A 17856-nucleotide genomic window follows, 5' to 3' on the forward strand; every position below is an offset into this window, starting at 1 on the left:
TCTTCGAATCCCAGTCATTCCTACTTTGCAGAGTCACACGCCAGTTCTTCAGCAACACCACCCACCTCTAGTTGGACGCTCCAGTGATCTCAATGATTTAAATCCAAATGTGATACGACTCATACGTCAAAATGTCCCAATTCTCCAGGCTGTCTCTGATAATAAAATTTATTGTATTTTGGAAATTAAAACTACACAATACAAAAAATCTAGATCTTGATAAAATATTTGATAATATTTTCATAAATAATAATGCTAAGTTAAATATCTCCCTTTTATTTAAGCGCGCCACTTAAATAAAAATTTGTACGTTAATAGTTCTAATTTTAAGGGTTTTTTTAACTGAAGATATATTCTGCAAAATTAATTGATTAATTTAAAGAAAAGCATGCAAAGTTATTCTAGTTATTTATAATATCCATGCGAGACAATTTGCAACAATTCATTTTCACCGTCGTTTCCAAATTTTAACACGGAATCAAAAAATTGCGGAAAAAGCAAGCACTCATAAAGCCTGTGCATTAGAGTAGTGAGCAAATTTTGCCGACAGGTGGCACGCCGGAGAGTCAGTCGAAAGGATAAGAAAACCGATTATACCGCGAGCACAATTTGTGGCTGAAGAGTGGGATAGGAGTTTCTCCTTATGTCTTATTGGTAAACAGTAACAGTAAACATTGGTCGACAAAAAAATTTTGTGATCTCGTTAAAAAGTTTACATTTACGTTGATCTCTTTCGCGAATTCTGCAAATCAATTGAACGAGAATTTGCAATGGCCGAAGGCAAATCCAAAGATCCCAATGTGCAGGAATTCAAGCTCGAACCGGACACAGAGTTGAGGTTCGAAGTGGAGAATCCGGAAAGCAAGAACGACAAAGTCACTTTAGAGGTTTGATTTTGATTATTGTATATAATTTATTAAAAGTAATAATTTTTATAAATTAATTCAATGTATTTTAGCTGAAATCTGGAAACGCTGAGATTTTTGGTACGGAGATTGTAAAGGAGAAGCAATATTCATTCACAACGGGAGCAAAGGTGGCAGTTTACACTTGGCACGGCTGCACTTTGGAACTGAAAGGCAAACCCGACGTCGCCTACATCGCCAAGGAAACACCTATGGTTTGTTATTCTCTATTGAAAGATTGGAATTTTCTAAAAATTATTGATAGGTTATGTACTTGAATGTCCATGCCGCTCTGGAAGAGTTGAGACGAAAGTCCGAGGTTGACGGAAAGCGAGGACCCATCACTTTGGTCGTTGGGCCAACAGACGTTGGGAAGTCAACCCTCTGCAGAATGCTGCTCAACTACGCAGTCAGGCTAAGCAGGAGGCCAATTTTTGTTGACCTGGATGTGGGTCAAGGACAGATATCTGTTCCCGGCACAGTTGGTAAATAATTTTGCGATGAAATGTAAAGAGAAACTGATTGTTTTCTATAATTACAGGCGCTCTTCTAGTGGAGAGGCCCTCGGGGATTGATGATGGGTTTTCTCAGCAAGCTCCTTTGATCTACCACTACGGACACAAAAGTCCCGGAGTGAATCCCGCTCTCTACAATACCATAGTATCGAAGCTGGCTGAAGTTACGATGGAAAGAATGAGCGCCAATAAAAAAGGTTTGTATGACGCAACTTAAAGCCAAAGCTCAGATCCGTCAAATGGTTTGTTCTTTTCACCTGATTTTTTTTTTTTGTAAAAAAATCCACAACTTCTTGCCAACAGACCTGTGCTTTAGCTTGTCAGGTGAATTTAATACATTAAATATTGATCTCACCCTTTCAATTTGCAGCAAACCATTCCGGAGTGATAATAAACACATGCGGATGGGTCAAAGGGGAAGGCTACAAGCAATTGGTCCACATTGCGCAGGCATTCGAGGTTGATGTAATTTTAGTCCTGGATCAGGAGCGGCTGTACAATGAATTGGTCCGAGACATGCCCAACTTCGTCAAGACTGTTTTCCTCCCAAAAAGTGGAGGCGTAAGTTTTGTCGAATTGTTATTTTGGGTAAAGAGTAAAATTTATTTTTGGCAGGTTGTTGAGAGAAGTACAAAAGTCCGAGCTGAATCGAGAGACGCGAGGGTTCGTGAGTACTTCTACGGGTCCAAAGCATCATTGTATCCTCACTCGTTTGACGTGCGATTCTCCGACATCAAGATTTATAAAATCGGAGCGCCGTCTCTGCCAGATTCGTGCATGCCGCTCGGAATGAAGGCCGAGGACAACATGACAAAACTAGTTCAAGTCACTCCAGGTTTGCATTTTGCAAAAATGTGTTAAAAATGAAAATAAAATAAATTAATTAGGAGTGTCGATTTTGAACCACCTCTTGGCTGTCAGTTTTGCTACAGAAATGGAAGAAGACGTCATCAGAACAAATGTTGCAGGCTTCATTTGTGTGTATGTATCAAAATGAAATTCACTTTTGGCTCAGTATTTTGACAAATTTTATTTTATTCTAGAACGGAAGTTGATCCGGAGAGACAGACTATGACTGTGTTGTCGCCGCAACCTCGACCGCTGCCACAGACACTGCTGCTGCTCTCGGACGTCCAGTTCATGGACAGCCACTGAAAGTAGACGGTTTGGAAGAGTGCGGTGCAAAAGTACTTTGCATCACACGCCTCCAAACCGGTGCTGAAAAACCACTTCAAATTTGGTTTTATCAAAAATCATGTACGTTAGTTGACAAAATGCAAACGGAAATAAAACACAAGAACTTGTGTAACCATACAATAAAATTCTTTATATAATTCCTCATTTATTACATAATACTCTCTCTTTTCATGTACACAACAAGTGTTTGGAGCATTTTATTATTTACAATGATCAGTAAAATAGCCAGATTTAGTGCCATGCAATGAGCGCTGAAAAGTAACAAGCTTTCATCTTTGTAACACAACCAATATATTATGCATCTCTGGTAGAATTTGAAATAGTTCAAATCAAAATAATTAAGTGAGAGCGAAACTGAAGCAACAATATGATCTTTTATTCTCCAACGTGCAAAGAGTCTAAACGAAAACACAGCTCTTGCGTTTGCAGCTGCCTACAGTTCTGTCTAGTGAATTTTTTTTAGTTACTTTTGATAATCTAATTCTAATCTCTAGAAATTAATATTTTAAGCCTTTTGTAATAAGAAAGAGAAGTGTGATAATCGTAACCAGTGAGTCATCAGCTCTGGACATGAATTTTGTGGCAACACGCTACAGCTTTAACAGATAAGACACCAATTTAACTGGGCTGCAGTTGAAGAAAATCAAAAATTTTATCCACTTTCAAAACGTTCATTTCCACAGGTTCCTTTTCACTTCCTGTGCCCTCCCCGAATTTCCAATTTTTTCCAAGTGTTAGAGTTCCGAAGTTTTAAATCAGTTGAAACAAATTCAATATACAGCCCACCGGGATCGACTAATTTTGAGTTCAAAATTTTTTTAATTTTTTACAGTCTTACATAGATTTATGAATGGATTAAAATTTTATACCACATTGTAAGAAGAGCTGACGATGGATTGCATTATTGGCAATTGTGTGTGCGTGAAAAAAGGAAACAAAAGTGTTTGTTTTGTCCTCTATTTTTCGACCTGGTACAAAATGCCCTTTATGGAAAAGTCTGAATATTATACACTTTTATTTTTTTAATCAATCGGGCGTCATGAAATGGTGGCGGATTTTTGAAATCCAAAAACGACACTGTCTGTGTGCTGCTGCTAATTTTCGTCCTTGCTCTCTCGTACCACTAAACCAACAAAATGTTTGTTTGTCAGTCACAAAGCGTAAATCTGCTTTAATTCTTCACGTATTTTTGCGATTTGCTTGCGGCCTCTTTCTTTTTTTGGAAAAAACTTATACAATTTTCATCTGGTTATTGGGCTGGATGAGTTGATTCGTCTCTTCAAATTGATAGGCCGACTCTCCTCGTTAAAATGCTCCTTGACTCTCTCTCTCAGTTTAAGGCAGATGCAATAATGGGAGTTGTTTCAATTAAACTTCTCAAATCAACAATTCTCGTTCACCGCGGTCGCATTCTTACTCATGTCCTATTAATCCACGCGCTTCTTTTTTAAATCGTAATATAATTTTTAATTTATTTAATGTATTAAAAATCTAGTTGTTTGAGGAAAGATCACATTTTGCGTCATAGTTTTACAATGTATATAATTAGTAGTAATTAATAGTTAATTGTATCCCGTGTGGCGCGCGCACTATTTACAAATTGTCACTTTTTGCTCTTTTGTTTTAGTCGGTTTTTACGCAGTTTTTCGTTTTTATTTTTATTAAGTAGTAAATTATTAATGTAGAAACAGGTAACTCGCTCTTGGCGCCGGCGGCTCTCTCGTCGAGGGTTTCGCACACGTTTTTTGTTCTTCTTTTTGGGCGAAAAAATTATTGCGGATTTCGAGTTGGTTTCGTTGGCTGCGCGCGTCCATACCCCGTCTCGGCCCGGCCGCCGGCCGCTGATTTTAGATTCGCCATCAGTGTCAGGCCGTCGGTAAAGTGTAGTGAGAGATGATCTTTGATCACATTTAATTAGTTAGAAAAAATGACTCTGCTCATTATTTAACTCTTGTATTATCATTATAATCATCTTTAACAGCATATTTCCCAAAGCATTTAATTGATCCCCGTTGATTTAGTGTGTCCGCGACTTCATTTATTTAATCATTGTGTCTTATCTTTACAACTGCTCGCACTTCTTTCTGCAAAAACGACACCAAAATGCAAAACAAGTTTGTGCTTGGTTAAGTTTGATGCTTTTGATTAGTGGGAGGCGAAATGGGCTGACAGGTCCAAGGAAAATGTTGAGGAAAATATTTTTTGAATTATTTTTAAAGGGAGGAAATGATTTAAAATTTCAACTTATATTCTTTGGCTTGTTTCGAGCTTAAAAATTAATATTCTTGAAAATGTAATGGTTGGGTCCGAATATCAGCAAAAAGATTCTCGATTTCTCAAGAAAGGATTCTCGCACAAGGATTCTCAATGAACGTTTCTGCCTTTGAAATTCCACTAAAGAATCGTTCCTTGAGAATCCTCGCGCGAGAATCTTTTCTCTGTTATTTGGACCCACCCAATGTGAATGAAGAAAATTATGTCCGTCAATTAAATTAATTTGGACCAATCAGCCCCTCACTCTCCAGATTATTACAAACTACGCTTTTTTGATCAAAATCCAAAATCCGCTGAATATATTTATAAACTAACAAATTCATCTGCACATTTCAATTGCTACGTGTGTGACATAATATGTTGGCAAACCCAGTGTGAAATCTGGAAATATCGATCACCGCGTCGGAGATCAATGTATTTTTCATACCGGAACAAATCTTGAACGAACAAGAATTACTATTCTTTGAGCTGTGTGTTTGTTTGTTGTTTGGTTTTCGGAGAGTGCTTGTAAAAGTTTGCTTAGATGAAGGACTCGCGGTTGCGCTCGTTGTCTTCGGCGCTCGACTCGGCACTCGAGCCGCCGCAAATTTGCATTTCGATCTCGGCCAGCCGGTGCTCCACTTCCCACTGCTGCTGGCTCAGTTTGACGCTCATGGTCGCGTTCTCCGTCTCCAGCACCATCAGCCGCTCGCGCAAACGCTTGATCTCCTCTTTCAGCAGCGCGTCCGAAACGATGCTCGACGCGGCGCCTCCGCTCGCCAGGCCCACCAGGCCCGCCTCCGCGTCGTCGTACACCGACAGACTCGCCAGACCCGACTCCAAATCAGGCTGCTTCCCTGCAATTCGAAAAAAATTATTAGAAATGTTACTGAAGGAATTTATTTAATCACTTATTTCAAAATAAATATTCATTTGTAAAAATTTAAATGCATTATAATTTTTTGAGCTTTTTTTACTTTTTAATTTATTTCAATTAATTTTTTCAGCAGAAAATGAAATTCGAATCGTCTTTTTATTATTTTAAATTTAATTAACCTTATGTTTCTGTTGATATTTTTGAAGCTATGCTTATTTTAAAATTATCTTGGATTAATTAAATTTGAAAATTCAGAGCTGATTTGCAGCTTACAAGGTATGCTCCCGAGATGACACACCCCGATTTCAATGAAAATTGGTGCACAACTTCTACTACCCATTGGTACCCCAGAACGGTCATTAATTTTTGCCCAATTTTCCTTGTTTAATTTTTGCCATTTAAACTCCATGTAATTTGAACTACATTGGAGAAATCAGATGTAGGCAACTTATATACACAGAGGACGCTTTTGTTGCCTACATCTGATCGTTTTTAACATGCGTTTTAATGGAAACTACCCTCCCTTGTGAAATTGGGCAACTTTTGATAGCCATTCCAGAACACCCAAGGGTAGTGCAAGTTGCATACCAACTTTCAACAAAATCGGCGTGTGTCATCTCGGGATCATACCTTGTTAGGCTAACGAAGTAAATCTTTCTTTTCATTTTTTTATTGCAATCATTTCACTGCTGATTGGCGTGCTTCCAGCTCTTGGACAAGTTGAGTAATTTGCCATTTTTTCTCTCTCCTCTTTGCTCATTTAATAATAAATGTTTTAATTAACTCGGCACGGCGCCATCTGCGACTCGCCGGGAATCGCATTAATTATTAGTCGGCTCTTGCTCTTCACATGCTAACTCGCAATTTATCCGCTCTCATTTTTGCGCTCTTGCGTCAGCGCGTGGAAACAAGATTGGTATCGCAATAATTAAATATTGACACGACACGCTCGCCTGCTTGTTAGGCAACCTGTGCATCACATCCCGCTTTGTGTGATCGTTTTGCTTGCATACTAGATTTGCAGCACTTGATGCAACGAGAGCAGCGTCAATTGACTCCTCAATGACGCGTCAAGTAGTGCTCGTTTGATGATTTTTGCTTGTTTCACAGGCTCGATTGCAATAATTATTTATGTTAGCTGATCTATCTACTTTTGCAAATGTTTGCTGAGAATTTTATTGCTGAGCCATAAAGCCCATTTCACATCACCAGAGTTTATAAATTTATAATTTTTTTTTTTTTTTTTTTAATTTTGGTAGAATTTCACGATTGTAATTTAATTTGTAGAGAGTTGAATTTAAAGTCCGCATTTCCCCCGATGGATTATCGTTGGCTTACTTTTTTGGAAAGTATAAATTAATTAAAAAACTGATTGAATGAAAAGATGATTTTAAATTATTTTGATATTTTTACTTCTGCAATGCCATAGAATAAATAATTTTGATAAGTTACAATTTTTACAATCGGCTTTTGGTCTCCTGTACACTTTTTTTTTTATATAAAAACTGCATGAAATAGCAATAAAAATCTTTGTGCCAAAGAAATTTCAAACTGAATTCAGTATAGAAGGGCCCATGATGAGCCCACAATCAGGCTTAGGATCATTGGACGGAGGACCCTTGCAATGAAGTCTCTTGTTTCGTCACGTTGTTTTTTATTTCGACAATTTAGTTGCAATAGTATGCAAATTGATTTTAGATTTTTTTATTTAATCTTTCCACCTAATGAAGCAAAATTTGAAAATAATTTGCTACGATTTCTTAATATAGAAAAAGTAGAAAAAAATACTAGTATTTCCGTACTTTTATGAGAATTAACAATTTGACTTTAGAGTTATTATCCCATTATATAATCGCATTAACTTTTCATCTTTGACAATTTACAACCACAATCAATTGCAAAAATAAAATAAAATATTACACCTATATTAATTTTTACTCATTTTTACTTTTAAGAATAGTTCATTAATTCAGCATATGGCCGCAGACAAAAATTTATTTTGAAAATTAATACAGAATTTTATTAATTTAAATATTAATCATTTGAAAAAAATTTAAAAATATAAGTAAATAAATTTTGTTTAAATAATTTTTTTTTACAATTTTAACAAAAACTCGGTTAAAATTTAAAGCAACAATCAAAAATTTATTTAGTGTGAATTAACGGCAAAAAAAACAATAATTACATTTTGATTGTTGGTTTGAATTATTCCCAACTGACGAGCGAGACTAACGGTCATTTGCGAACTGACACTCGAGCGAACCAGAAGCAAGAATGCCTGCTCACCCTCGCCGCACCCGTCCCAAAACTGGCCTCAACATCTTCGTGAGCGAAAATTATCGCCGCATCAACGCCCAGATGCCTGCTGACTCGACTCCGCAGCGCGTTTTCCAGGAGATCGCCGTGCGCTGGAAGGCCCTGCCCGAGGAAGAAAGGTTGGCCTTCAAGAGAAGGGCCAGGGACGAGGCCCTGAGGAATTAGCGCCGCTGGAAGACGAGGAAGTCTTGTTTCGTGAACGTTGTTTTATTTTGATAATTTATTAAAATGTTGCATACACATTATTTGGCTGAAGCTTTCGTTTTTTTCCAGATTTAATGACGCAAAATTGTAAAGAAACGTTCACTTGATTTAAAATATGAAAAATAGATTATTTTTTATAATTATCCTCTCTGAAACCGAACTTGTGAAAAATTCCCAAAAATTTCAACAGCTTCAAATGGGTGCACGAATTTTTGTTAAATTCATTTTTAATGTCTTCAAATAAGAGCAAAATTATGATCTTTTAATTTTAATAGCAATTCTTTGAGTTCATCATTAATATCAAATGGAAAAAAACAATTTTTTCTTTATTTTTACAATTCTTTCAAGAACTGTTAAAATATAAATTTTGACAAATTTCAAACCAACAATTGGAAATTCACTCGTAACGGCTGAAAACAAGAATTTTGAAGTTTGATTGTTGGTTTTAATTCCCAACTGACAAGCGAAACCAACGGTCATTTGGAACTTGAGCCAAGCAGAAGCAAAAGTGCTTCCTCGCCTTCGCCGCACCCGTCCCAAAAATGGCCTCAAACTCTTTGAGAACAATCGTCGCATCAACGCCCAGAAGTCTGCTGCGTTTTCCAGGACATCGCCCAGCGCTGCTGGAAAGCCTGACCGAAAAAGAAAGGTTCGCCCTCAAGAGAAGGGACCAGGCCCTGAGGAATTAGCGCCGACGCAAGACGCTTCCAGTGAAGTCTTTGGTTTTTTTGATGATTTATTAAATGTTCCATACGATTTTTTTCAATGCAAATCTCGATTTCATCCTGATTTGATGACAATCTATATATTTGAAAGTTGTAAAGAATCTTGCTTTAAAATTAGAAAAATTTAAATTGATAATTAATTATCCTCTCCAAAACTAAGGTTGTGAAAAAATTCTGAAAAATTTTGCAATTTGCACGAATTTTGGTTGATTCATTTTTAATTTTTTTAAATGTAAGCGAAATTATGATTTTTTTCAAACTTTTTATAACAGATCTTTGAATTTATCATAAAAATACATAATATTAAAGAATTTTATTCACGAATTTTTTCAAATACTTTGCGTGCAACCGTTATATTTATGGCTAATTTCAAACCAACAATCAGAAACTCACTAAAATGACTTAATGGCTGAAAACGAGAATTTTAGTTTCATTGTTGTTTTGAATTTCCAACTGAAAATGATCAAAACGGTCATTTGTGGATTGCCATTTTTTATGAATATTTTAAATAAAATATCTGATAAAAATAAAGAGATTCTAATAAAGAAATTTATTTTCCTTTTCTTCATATTTTCATCAATTTTGTCACATTTACTATTAAATGCATTCATGAACATACAAATTATAAAATTAGCAGAATTCTTTAGATGTTTTATTGTTACTTTTTCACAAAGTAAACTAAGCGCTTATCCACTCTCATCATACTGATCGGAAACACTAATTACTCATGTATGCTTAATTAGATTGAAAGCCAATTAAAATTTTTGATGAGCACTTTTATCTCTCTATGATGGAAATATTCTTGTTTGGAACAAAAAAAAAATAGATAATAGAGGATTGTATATGAAAAATAATATAAGCTAAAAGAATGATTAAAGTACCCTGCGTTTTTGCCACTTATAAATTCAGTGCGAATTTCCAAATTGCAACGTGTTTGTAGAACTCTCAGCAGATTTCGATCTCTCCCTTTGAAATCAGCACACGATTTCCATATTTACCGATGGATTACTCGGCACGCACTCGACACGAAAACGGCCAGACTCCCATTCAGTTGGCCGGTAATCGAAATGATCGATAAAGCACACAAACGCGTCCGGAAAATTCAATCCGACCAACGCGGTTCTCCCGTTCACAGATATACAAGCGCGCGAAATGAATTTCCAACCGACTAATGCCGGCGCGGCTCATTTCGTTTTATTCGGCTTGGCAAATATTGTGCTGTGCTTTTGGAAAAGGCACACTGTGTTTGGGTATGTGCTGATGGTGAATCGGATAAACATTACTGAACGCTCGATTATCTCTTTCATGAAAAATAAAGAAGAAACCGAGCAACATCAGCAATATTTGAATATATAAACCGAGTTTTACTGGAGAGTTTTACTTAAATTTCCAATGGTTAAATTATTTCGAAGGAAGTTTCTCATTATGTGTTTAACAAAAGTTTTTTTAATGATTGATAGTGTTGTTTTCATTAATGAATATCCACATCTTATTTAAAGAACTTGGTAAAATACGGGCAGCTATTAAATTTTCTTTTGCGTTTTGAATTTGGTAAAATCAAATTGTTACTGAATTAATGAAAAATAATTAAATAAAAAAAATTCCAGTCAAGGTGGTAAAAATGTGACAAAATTATGGACAGTACAAAAAGTGAAGAGTAACTTTCGAGGTGGATTTCCTGAAAAATTGAATCCGGGCAAACCTCATTGCAAAGTAAAAATAAAGGACAACCGACCTCAAACGGTGACCTGCGGTCTGCTGGTACTCTAAAAACCTAAGGGTTTGTCGTGTCGAAACGTCGAAACTAAAACTAATTGGGAGGAATTCATAAAAAAATTATAAAATATAAAACAGGAAAAATTAAATTGTAGTAAAAAAATAATTGCAGAAATTAACTAAGCAAATCAGTCAGCTTCATTACAGATATTTTGCCTGAAAAATATTTGGGTTCGTTGCCTTGGGATTTGTGGCAACGTCACAAAGTAATTGATATATTTTTGCACTATTAAAATAATAATGCTAGAACTAAATAATCAATTTTTAATTTATTTATTTTTCTAAGCAAGTGATTAATTAATAAATTGAAGTTGAATTTAAGACTGACTCCTTTTTCATAATTAATTTGGGGAATTTTTGTTTATTAAAATTAAATTCTCCTCATTTTATTTTATATTTGTTATTAATTCCTCCTACTAAGTTTTAATTTTTTTTAGACAAAACCCAAGGTTTATATAAAAAAAAACCAGCAGACCGCATGTTGCCTTTTGGGGGGGTCAGTAATTGTCCTTTATTTTTTCATTTTTTCTCTGCAACGAGGTTTGCTTGGTTTACATTTTTCAGTACAAAAAAATTGCCAACAATAAAATTTTCTGTGTTCAGCGGGTTGTTCACTAGGGAAAAACAGGCAAATTGTGAAATAAAATAATTATATGAATTTTTTTTAAACTACGTTGAAAATGGGGTCCAATTAAAGCTAACAAAGTCAAGCGTTCGGTGAGCGTAACGAGGTCTCTCTCGCTCACTGGCCTTTCCACTGATCAATAGCGCTCTGACAGGCCACCATAAAGTGCTGTTCTCGCACATTTCCACATTAATTCGCCGTTGTACCAGGGCACAAGGGTCGTGTGCTGTGGATTTAGTTGTTGCAAGGACATGGCGGGCCAAATCACGCGTGTACTTTAATTATCAGGCTGTGCCCGAGTGGCCTGACCGCCCTCCCGGTCGGTTGGTCGCGACTGCGGTTTCACTGAAACCGACGCAAAGAGCAAACAATTTGCCTTTGCTTCGGGGAAATCGAGCAAATGCAATTGCTGCGCACATTGCAAAGCTAAACGGAGAAGTTTCAAATATATATTTTCAACTTTGCAAATCCTCAGAGAATTAATTTCAAATTAATGAACATGGACGCAGTTTATAGTCGGCTAATTGTTAATGGTACGTGTGCGGGTGATTCGTTTCTCTCTGGTGCGCCTTTTAAGCACAACTTGTCCTACAATCGGACCGACGCGGCGTAATGACCGAGCTGAATTATTAAATCGGTCGCCAGCTTTGCGCGGAATTATTCATGCCGTCGGTATAAGACCGGATAATTACACTTTGCTTGGCCGAGCTCGGGTTAAAAAGAGATAATCGGCTAATGAATCTCATTGAAAATGGTTCGGTACAGAAAATTGGTAAAATTAAATTTAATAAGGAATCTCGCAGAACGATGAAAGAGTCTTCATTAATGTAATCAATTAAAGAACTCGTTCCGAGGGATGAAAAGATTTATTCAATTCCAGGTGCTTTTCTAGTTTCCGTAAAAGGAGGGCAGAAAAAATAAAGCAACTTGGCATTTTTTCCTCTTTCTCTCTTGGGCGTTGAAAGCGAAGAGCAAAGCAGCCCCGAGCGTTGTTGGAAAAGTTTGCGAAATGCAAATCGGCGAGGCTAATTTTCCATGCAGCCTTTGTCTAGCAGCTCCCGGAAAATTGATAACCTAGTTTCGAGGAAAGGAGTAAGTAAGTCTCTCTTTGCACGACTCTCGCAGTCAAAGACAATGGAAGCGAATCACGAGGCAATCGAGCGAATTTCATTAGCAATTCTAATTGCATCAATGACACAGTTTCACCCAAGCGATGATAGGATATAAACGCAATTGAAACTCGCTGTGACAAAGGAAGCAATTGTAAATAATTTCTAATCAGCAGAAAATTCCTTATACGTTTGTTCTTTCTTTCTTTTTAAAATTAAATTCCATTTTAAAAATCAGACTGTACATAAAAAAGCATTTCGAATCCTCTTTTAATATGTCTGCTTTTGTAAATATTCTGTATTTTTGAGGAAAAACTTCAAGCTAGCAATAAGAAACTCATCAGATCACGTTTTTTTTCGTGAAGATTGTTTCCATATTTTTAATAACTTTCGACAGGAATAAAAGTTATGTAAAATGAGAGTTTCCCTTGTGCTTGCAAGTTTTGGCGTGTCAACTTGTTCTTTTTACGAGCACCCCAAGAAGCGCATTAGTCGTCGCGAGGGCGAGTCGCTCGCCTGTCTCTCTAATAATAACAACGCCAAAGTGCCGCGCGCGCGTTGCGTAATTTGTGGAGCGAGGTCACTCGGGTTCTTTAATGACTGTGCACGAGCCGCGACGAGAGAATGAGACGCGCCTGCTCATCGCTGCACGCGCTCTCCGCCAGGGATCGAACCACTGACCTGCAGCTGATGGCTTCAAACTCGACGGAGCCGTCACGTCGGCGCACCGTCGCTCGTCGTCCGAAGAGTGGCCCGAAGACGACAGTGCTGGCGAGGAAGTCAACGCTTTGTGCGATATGCCACTGCGAGATCTGCAACATTTTCAAAAAAAAAAAAACATATGCCATTAAAAAGAAAGTAATTCAAATTTAAAGCTGGAGAAAAATTGACATTTAAAAAGTTAAATCTCAATCAATATCATTTAATACAATATTTACATTAAATTAAATAGCTAAATGCATAATAAAAACATATAAAATAAATATAAAATGTAGTCTTTTCAAATAATTATTAATTATTTTTAATTAAATGGAAATATATAAATATCAAAGACTAATCAACAATTCCAACATTTTGTAGTAGAATTTCACAATTGAGGGGTGATTTGAATATAAAGTCGGCTTTGCCTTGATGGGTTTTGTGAGTTGTTTATTGTTTAAGAAAAAATAAACTTTCCATTCTGACCAAAATTATTATAAAAATAAAATTTTTTTAAATATTTCCAATGATAAAAAAATGTCAAATTTTTAAAAATTATTTGACGAATAAATTGTAACTGAAAAGAATGTTTGAGAAAAAAATTAATTAAAGATGAAAACACTTATGAAATTAATTTAAGTACTAATTTTTGAAAAAATAAATCACAGCTCATGTATTATGGATACAGCCAGCAGCTGAAATATGCAGAGCAGGATATTGTTTTTTCTTAAACATTAAACAACTCACAAAACATATCGTGGAAAAACCAAATTTAAATTCAAAGCACCAAGTCCATAAATGTGTTGGTTTCTTTATCACTGCGTTTAAAAAAATAATCAATTATTTCTCTTTCCTTACATTTTTTGTTTCATTTAACACAGTTTTAATCATTGTTAATAGTAACCTTTGGAAAAATAGGTGCTTTTTTATAAGCAAATTAGGTGATTTTTTCAACTGAAATAAGGGTCAAATAGGTGATTTTAGGTGGAATTATGAAAACAAAAATAGGCCTTAAAGGAGAGAAAAAAAAATCTCCAAAAAAGTGATTTTTGTTTGAGACTAGTTTGATTATTTAATCAAGTAGGTGAAATACGGCAGAATCGGCGATTTTAGTTGATTCTAATTTCACGTTTCACATGAGAATATTACGTTTTGTCTTTATCACTATATTTTACAGTATTTCCCACAAATAGGTGAAAAAGGTGATCAACTATTTTTTCCCATCCTTAATTAATAGTCTAGCTTATTCTTGTTCATTTCAATTGAAATTGCAGCTCAATAGATTGAGTTTCCAAGTTATAAATGGACTTTTTTAAAGATTCAAGTCATTAAAAGTTAAGAAGCGTTGCCAAGCTGGAGGTTATTTACAGCTCAAGTAGTTCGGTTGATGGAGAAGTTCGTGTCAATATCGCGCAACGACGCTCGCGGAGCCAACTTCTTGCAAATTATTGGATTAAATCACATCTTATTACGAAGCCACTTCCAGGAGCTGCTCGGCAACTCGAGCCGTTTATAAATATACCAGTTATGCAACGAGCTCGACTGAAGTGTTGTGCAAGTTGCATACTCCACAAACACGTCAGGCGTTCTTGATAACGACTTGGAGCAGCCTCGGAAGCAATTAAAATCAACGCCAACGCTAATTGCTCTTTAAATAAACAAACCAACGACACCTCCGTCTTCCCCCCCTTTGAATATAAACCGACTTTCTCTGCTTAGGAATAAAAACGACGGAAAGGAAATGTTCTTTTATTTCCACTCGGGCACCCAATTTCTCCGCAGCTTGTATTTCACAATCAAAGTGGTAAACCGAGCAGTCAAAATGCAAAAGCGGCGGCAGGAGTATCGATTTCTCATCTGTCGTGGTCAAATTTGCGAAATCCCACGCGCGCGATCTCGACACAAACGAGTCCGACACAATAGCGAGCAGCAATTCCACGTGCGCCCCAAAACTCTCCGGCAATTTATTTCTCTTGCGTGATGCAGCATTTTGAGCGATGCGCCGTTTGAGTGCGCAATAAATTGTTATTAAAGGAACCGAAATAAAAAGAAGCCGGCGATAATGACGAGAATTACGGCGCATCTTTATTAGCTCCAGTGAAATGAACGCGGGCGGCACTGCCGCTCAAATTGGCTCGGCCGAGATTCATTTTATGGACGCGAGCTTTGCGTTTAATCACACGACTGAATTACCGTGCCTAAGCCTGCGGTGCATTCGACCTCTTTCGACGGCAGTAGCGCCACCGTAAAATAGCACGCTGCACATATTTCACGAGTCAAAGGGGGGCCCCGCAGTTCATTTTGGCTTCGTAAGTGAATAAAAAAAGTTTCGGGATAATAAATTGCCATGTTGTAAAAATAATAACTCGTTGGCTCAGCTGGTTGGTAGTTTCTTATAGTTATTATTTATATAGGGTCTGCTTGTTATAAAGTTTTATTGTTTTTTCAATAGAGCTACTAAAATAATCAGAATTTTTTTTATAGAATTAGAAAAAACTTTTATTTGCAGAAAAATTAAAAATAAATAGTTATTTGCGTTCTTTTAAGAGAACTAAAAATTGTGGAGTCTTTAATGGTTTAGTTGATTTTTAAAATAAAATATTATGCTGAAGACTTAAAAATAATTGCAGGGAAAGTGAAATAAAAAACATTTTATCAATGTTTTTTGTTAATTTAAGATGAAAAATGAGTCGATATTAATGAAAGCAATTATTTGTTTGAAGAAATTGAATTCAAGGTGATGATTGAAGAGATCTGGCTTTTTCCTCGTTGAAAAAATTTATTTTATTCAAAAATGCTCAAAAACAAAACTGCTCTATATCAGTTTCAGTCACGAACTTTGACACCATTTCATGAGCAAGAAAAAAGATCAGCAATTAAATTTTTTATCTTTATTTTTAAATGTGTTCTCAATTTTGCAGATTTTTTTTTTTAATTTTCTTGCTCATGAAATAGGGTTGCAGACCGTGACCGATACTGGTAGAGCCGTTTTGTTTTGGTATAAAATTAATTTTTGCCACGAGGAAAAGCCCGATCTATTCAATTCCTATTAAGCATTAATTTGGAATTTCAGTCTTTTTATTTCCTTCATCTAAGGCTGTGCACATTCAACGTATATAAATTTTTTTCCCTCCTTTTCACTAGAACACGCTTCTGGAGTGGCCGTGTCTCTTTGGAGATGTCGCATTTTCACCCTTCAATATACACACTTCCCCGAAGTCGACTGTCAAAGAACCGACACAAGTGGCACTTAAATTTACCAAGAGTACTTTTAATGCCGCCTGTTTGTCAGTTTTGACCTCGTAACGTTGAAAAATCGGAATAAAGTTACTTTTCTTTTAAGTTTAGCTTTGTATATTAATTTCCATAGTCCATTAAAAACGCAAATTAGCTCTACGGACTAAAAAAGCCAACGTCAAAGACGTGCTTTTTTTCCATGTGAATTTTATCTTTCGCTCAAACCCATTCAAATGCAGATAGGGCTCTTCAAAAGGCCTCCTTTTTTTCATTTGCAAGCAGGGCAAAAAGTGGTTGGCACTTTTTCGCATCCTTTGACACGCTCAAAACACAATTAAGCCCACTTGCCTGCACAGCATTAAATTTTTAAATAAAAAAAAACACAATGCGAGTGTGCACAGCCGTCGGTGGGTGGAGAAGAAACTCTGGTGGGCGCCACCTTTTTAATTAAATTTCCGTGCGAGCAGCATTTTCTTAAAACCCACATCGTCCCGCACTTCTTTTCGCGCACCTTTTTAATGCAAACACACTTCATTTGCGCACTTTTCCGAACTTGAGCCACTCTCGAGACGATCCCGCGCGAAAGCATTCCCGAAATTTCGCAAACTTTGCCTTGCAAAAGTTTTTATCTTTTTTCCTCCTCGGAACGTTTCTTTCTGGAGACGCGGTGCTCACTGGGCGGTGAATCTGTTCTACCTAATCTCGTAGCTTTATCAGGGGTGCGACAGGAGGACAGGATGAAATACACACAAAGATAGAGCCGCGGGGACATAAAAAGCGAGGGAAAATAGCTTGGGCGCGACAAAAAGTAAGCCCGAAGGAAATTTATTGGTCTCCTGCACCGCCCGAGCAGGTGGTCTTGCCCAGAGGTCACTGCCAAGGTCTGCGCTGTTATTTACATTTGATCTTGAAAATCCTATCTTCCTTTGATGATCTCAGTAAATCCATTTCGCCAAATTCAATTTCAGTTGAAATAATTTAATTATAGTTTAATAGTGTGATTTTTTTTAAGCTCATTTAAAATGTTTAATATAAATAATAATGATTATAATTATGGAACTGCATTAGATGGAGATTCAACAGACTGATTTTTATTAATCACATTTATATGATCCTTATGATATAGAACAATAAATAATATATTAATATTGCAATAATAATAAATATTAAATAAAATTAGCAAATAGTATTAGTTTTTTTTTTTTAAAAATCGTAATTATTATTAAAATGAATGATGAAAATTTTATCTTTAAAATATATTATATTGTTAAAAATTTGAAATAAAGTAAGCGTAAAAATATAAAAATTGGTTCAAGTTATATATTTATTCTTTTTAAATAAAAATTTTTAAAATTAGTTTTTTTTTAATTAAACATTTACTTTGAATATTGAACTTCATGTAATCCCTAACTTGAGTT

General features: G+C 36.0%; 2 protein-coding genes across 2 annotated transcripts in view; one reads left to right on the forward strand and one right to left on the reverse strand.

Moving 5' to 3' along the window:
* Positions 1 to 610: 610 nt before the first annotated feature.
* LOC132198669 (protein CLP1 homolog) lies at positions 611 to 2760 on the forward strand. Its single transcript, XM_059622826.1, has 8 exons — positions 611 to 887; positions 959 to 1120; positions 1171 to 1390; positions 1447 to 1617; positions 1791 to 1981; positions 2036 to 2255; positions 2308 to 2401; positions 2464 to 2760. Exons 1-8 carry the CDS (start codon positions 771 to 773, stop codon positions 2573 to 2575), a joined length of 1287 nt encoding a protein of 428 aa, XP_059478809.1. The 5' UTR covers positions 611 to 770; the 3' UTR covers positions 2576 to 2760.
* The window catches only part of LOC132199031 (potassium/sodium hyperpolarization-activated cyclic nucleotide-gated channel 1), a 132140-nt gene continuing 116962 nt past the window's right edge, over positions 2679 to 17856 (reverse strand). The window contains exons 10-11 of the mRNA XM_059623404.1: positions 13184 to 13314; positions 2679 to 5727 (exon numbers count right to left, since the gene is read on the reverse strand). Coding sequence (XP_059479387.1) covers positions 5411 to 5727; positions 13184 to 13314 — 448 coding nt within the window. The 3' untranslated portion in view covers positions 2679 to 5410. The remainder of the gene's footprint in view (positions 5728 to 13183; positions 13315 to 17856) is intronic.

This window comes from Neocloeon triangulifer, unplaced genomic scaffold (genome assembly GCF_031216515.1).
Source record: "Neocloeon triangulifer isolate White Clay Creek 2 clone unplaced genomic scaffold, ASM3121651v1 ptg000013l, whole genome shotgun sequence".
Classification (NCBI taxonomy): Eukaryota; Metazoa; Arthropoda; class Insecta; order Ephemeroptera; family Baetidae; genus Neocloeon; species Neocloeon triangulifer.

Excerpts from the sequence above, each read along its gene's own strand:
- LOC132198669 (XM_059622826.1), top strand. The coding sequence starts at position 771 with ATGGCCGAAGGCAAATCCAAAGATCCCAATGTGCAGGAATTCAAGCTC. Across the intron at positions 1,121-1,170 it reads TCGCCAAGGAAACACCTATG|GTTATGTACTTGAATGTCCA; the intron begins GTTTGTTATTCT and ends AATTATTGATAG. Across the intron at positions 2,402-2,463 it reads GTTGCAGGCTTCATTTGTGT|AACGGAAGTTGATCCGGAGA; the intron begins GTATGTATCAAA and ends ATTTTATTCTAG.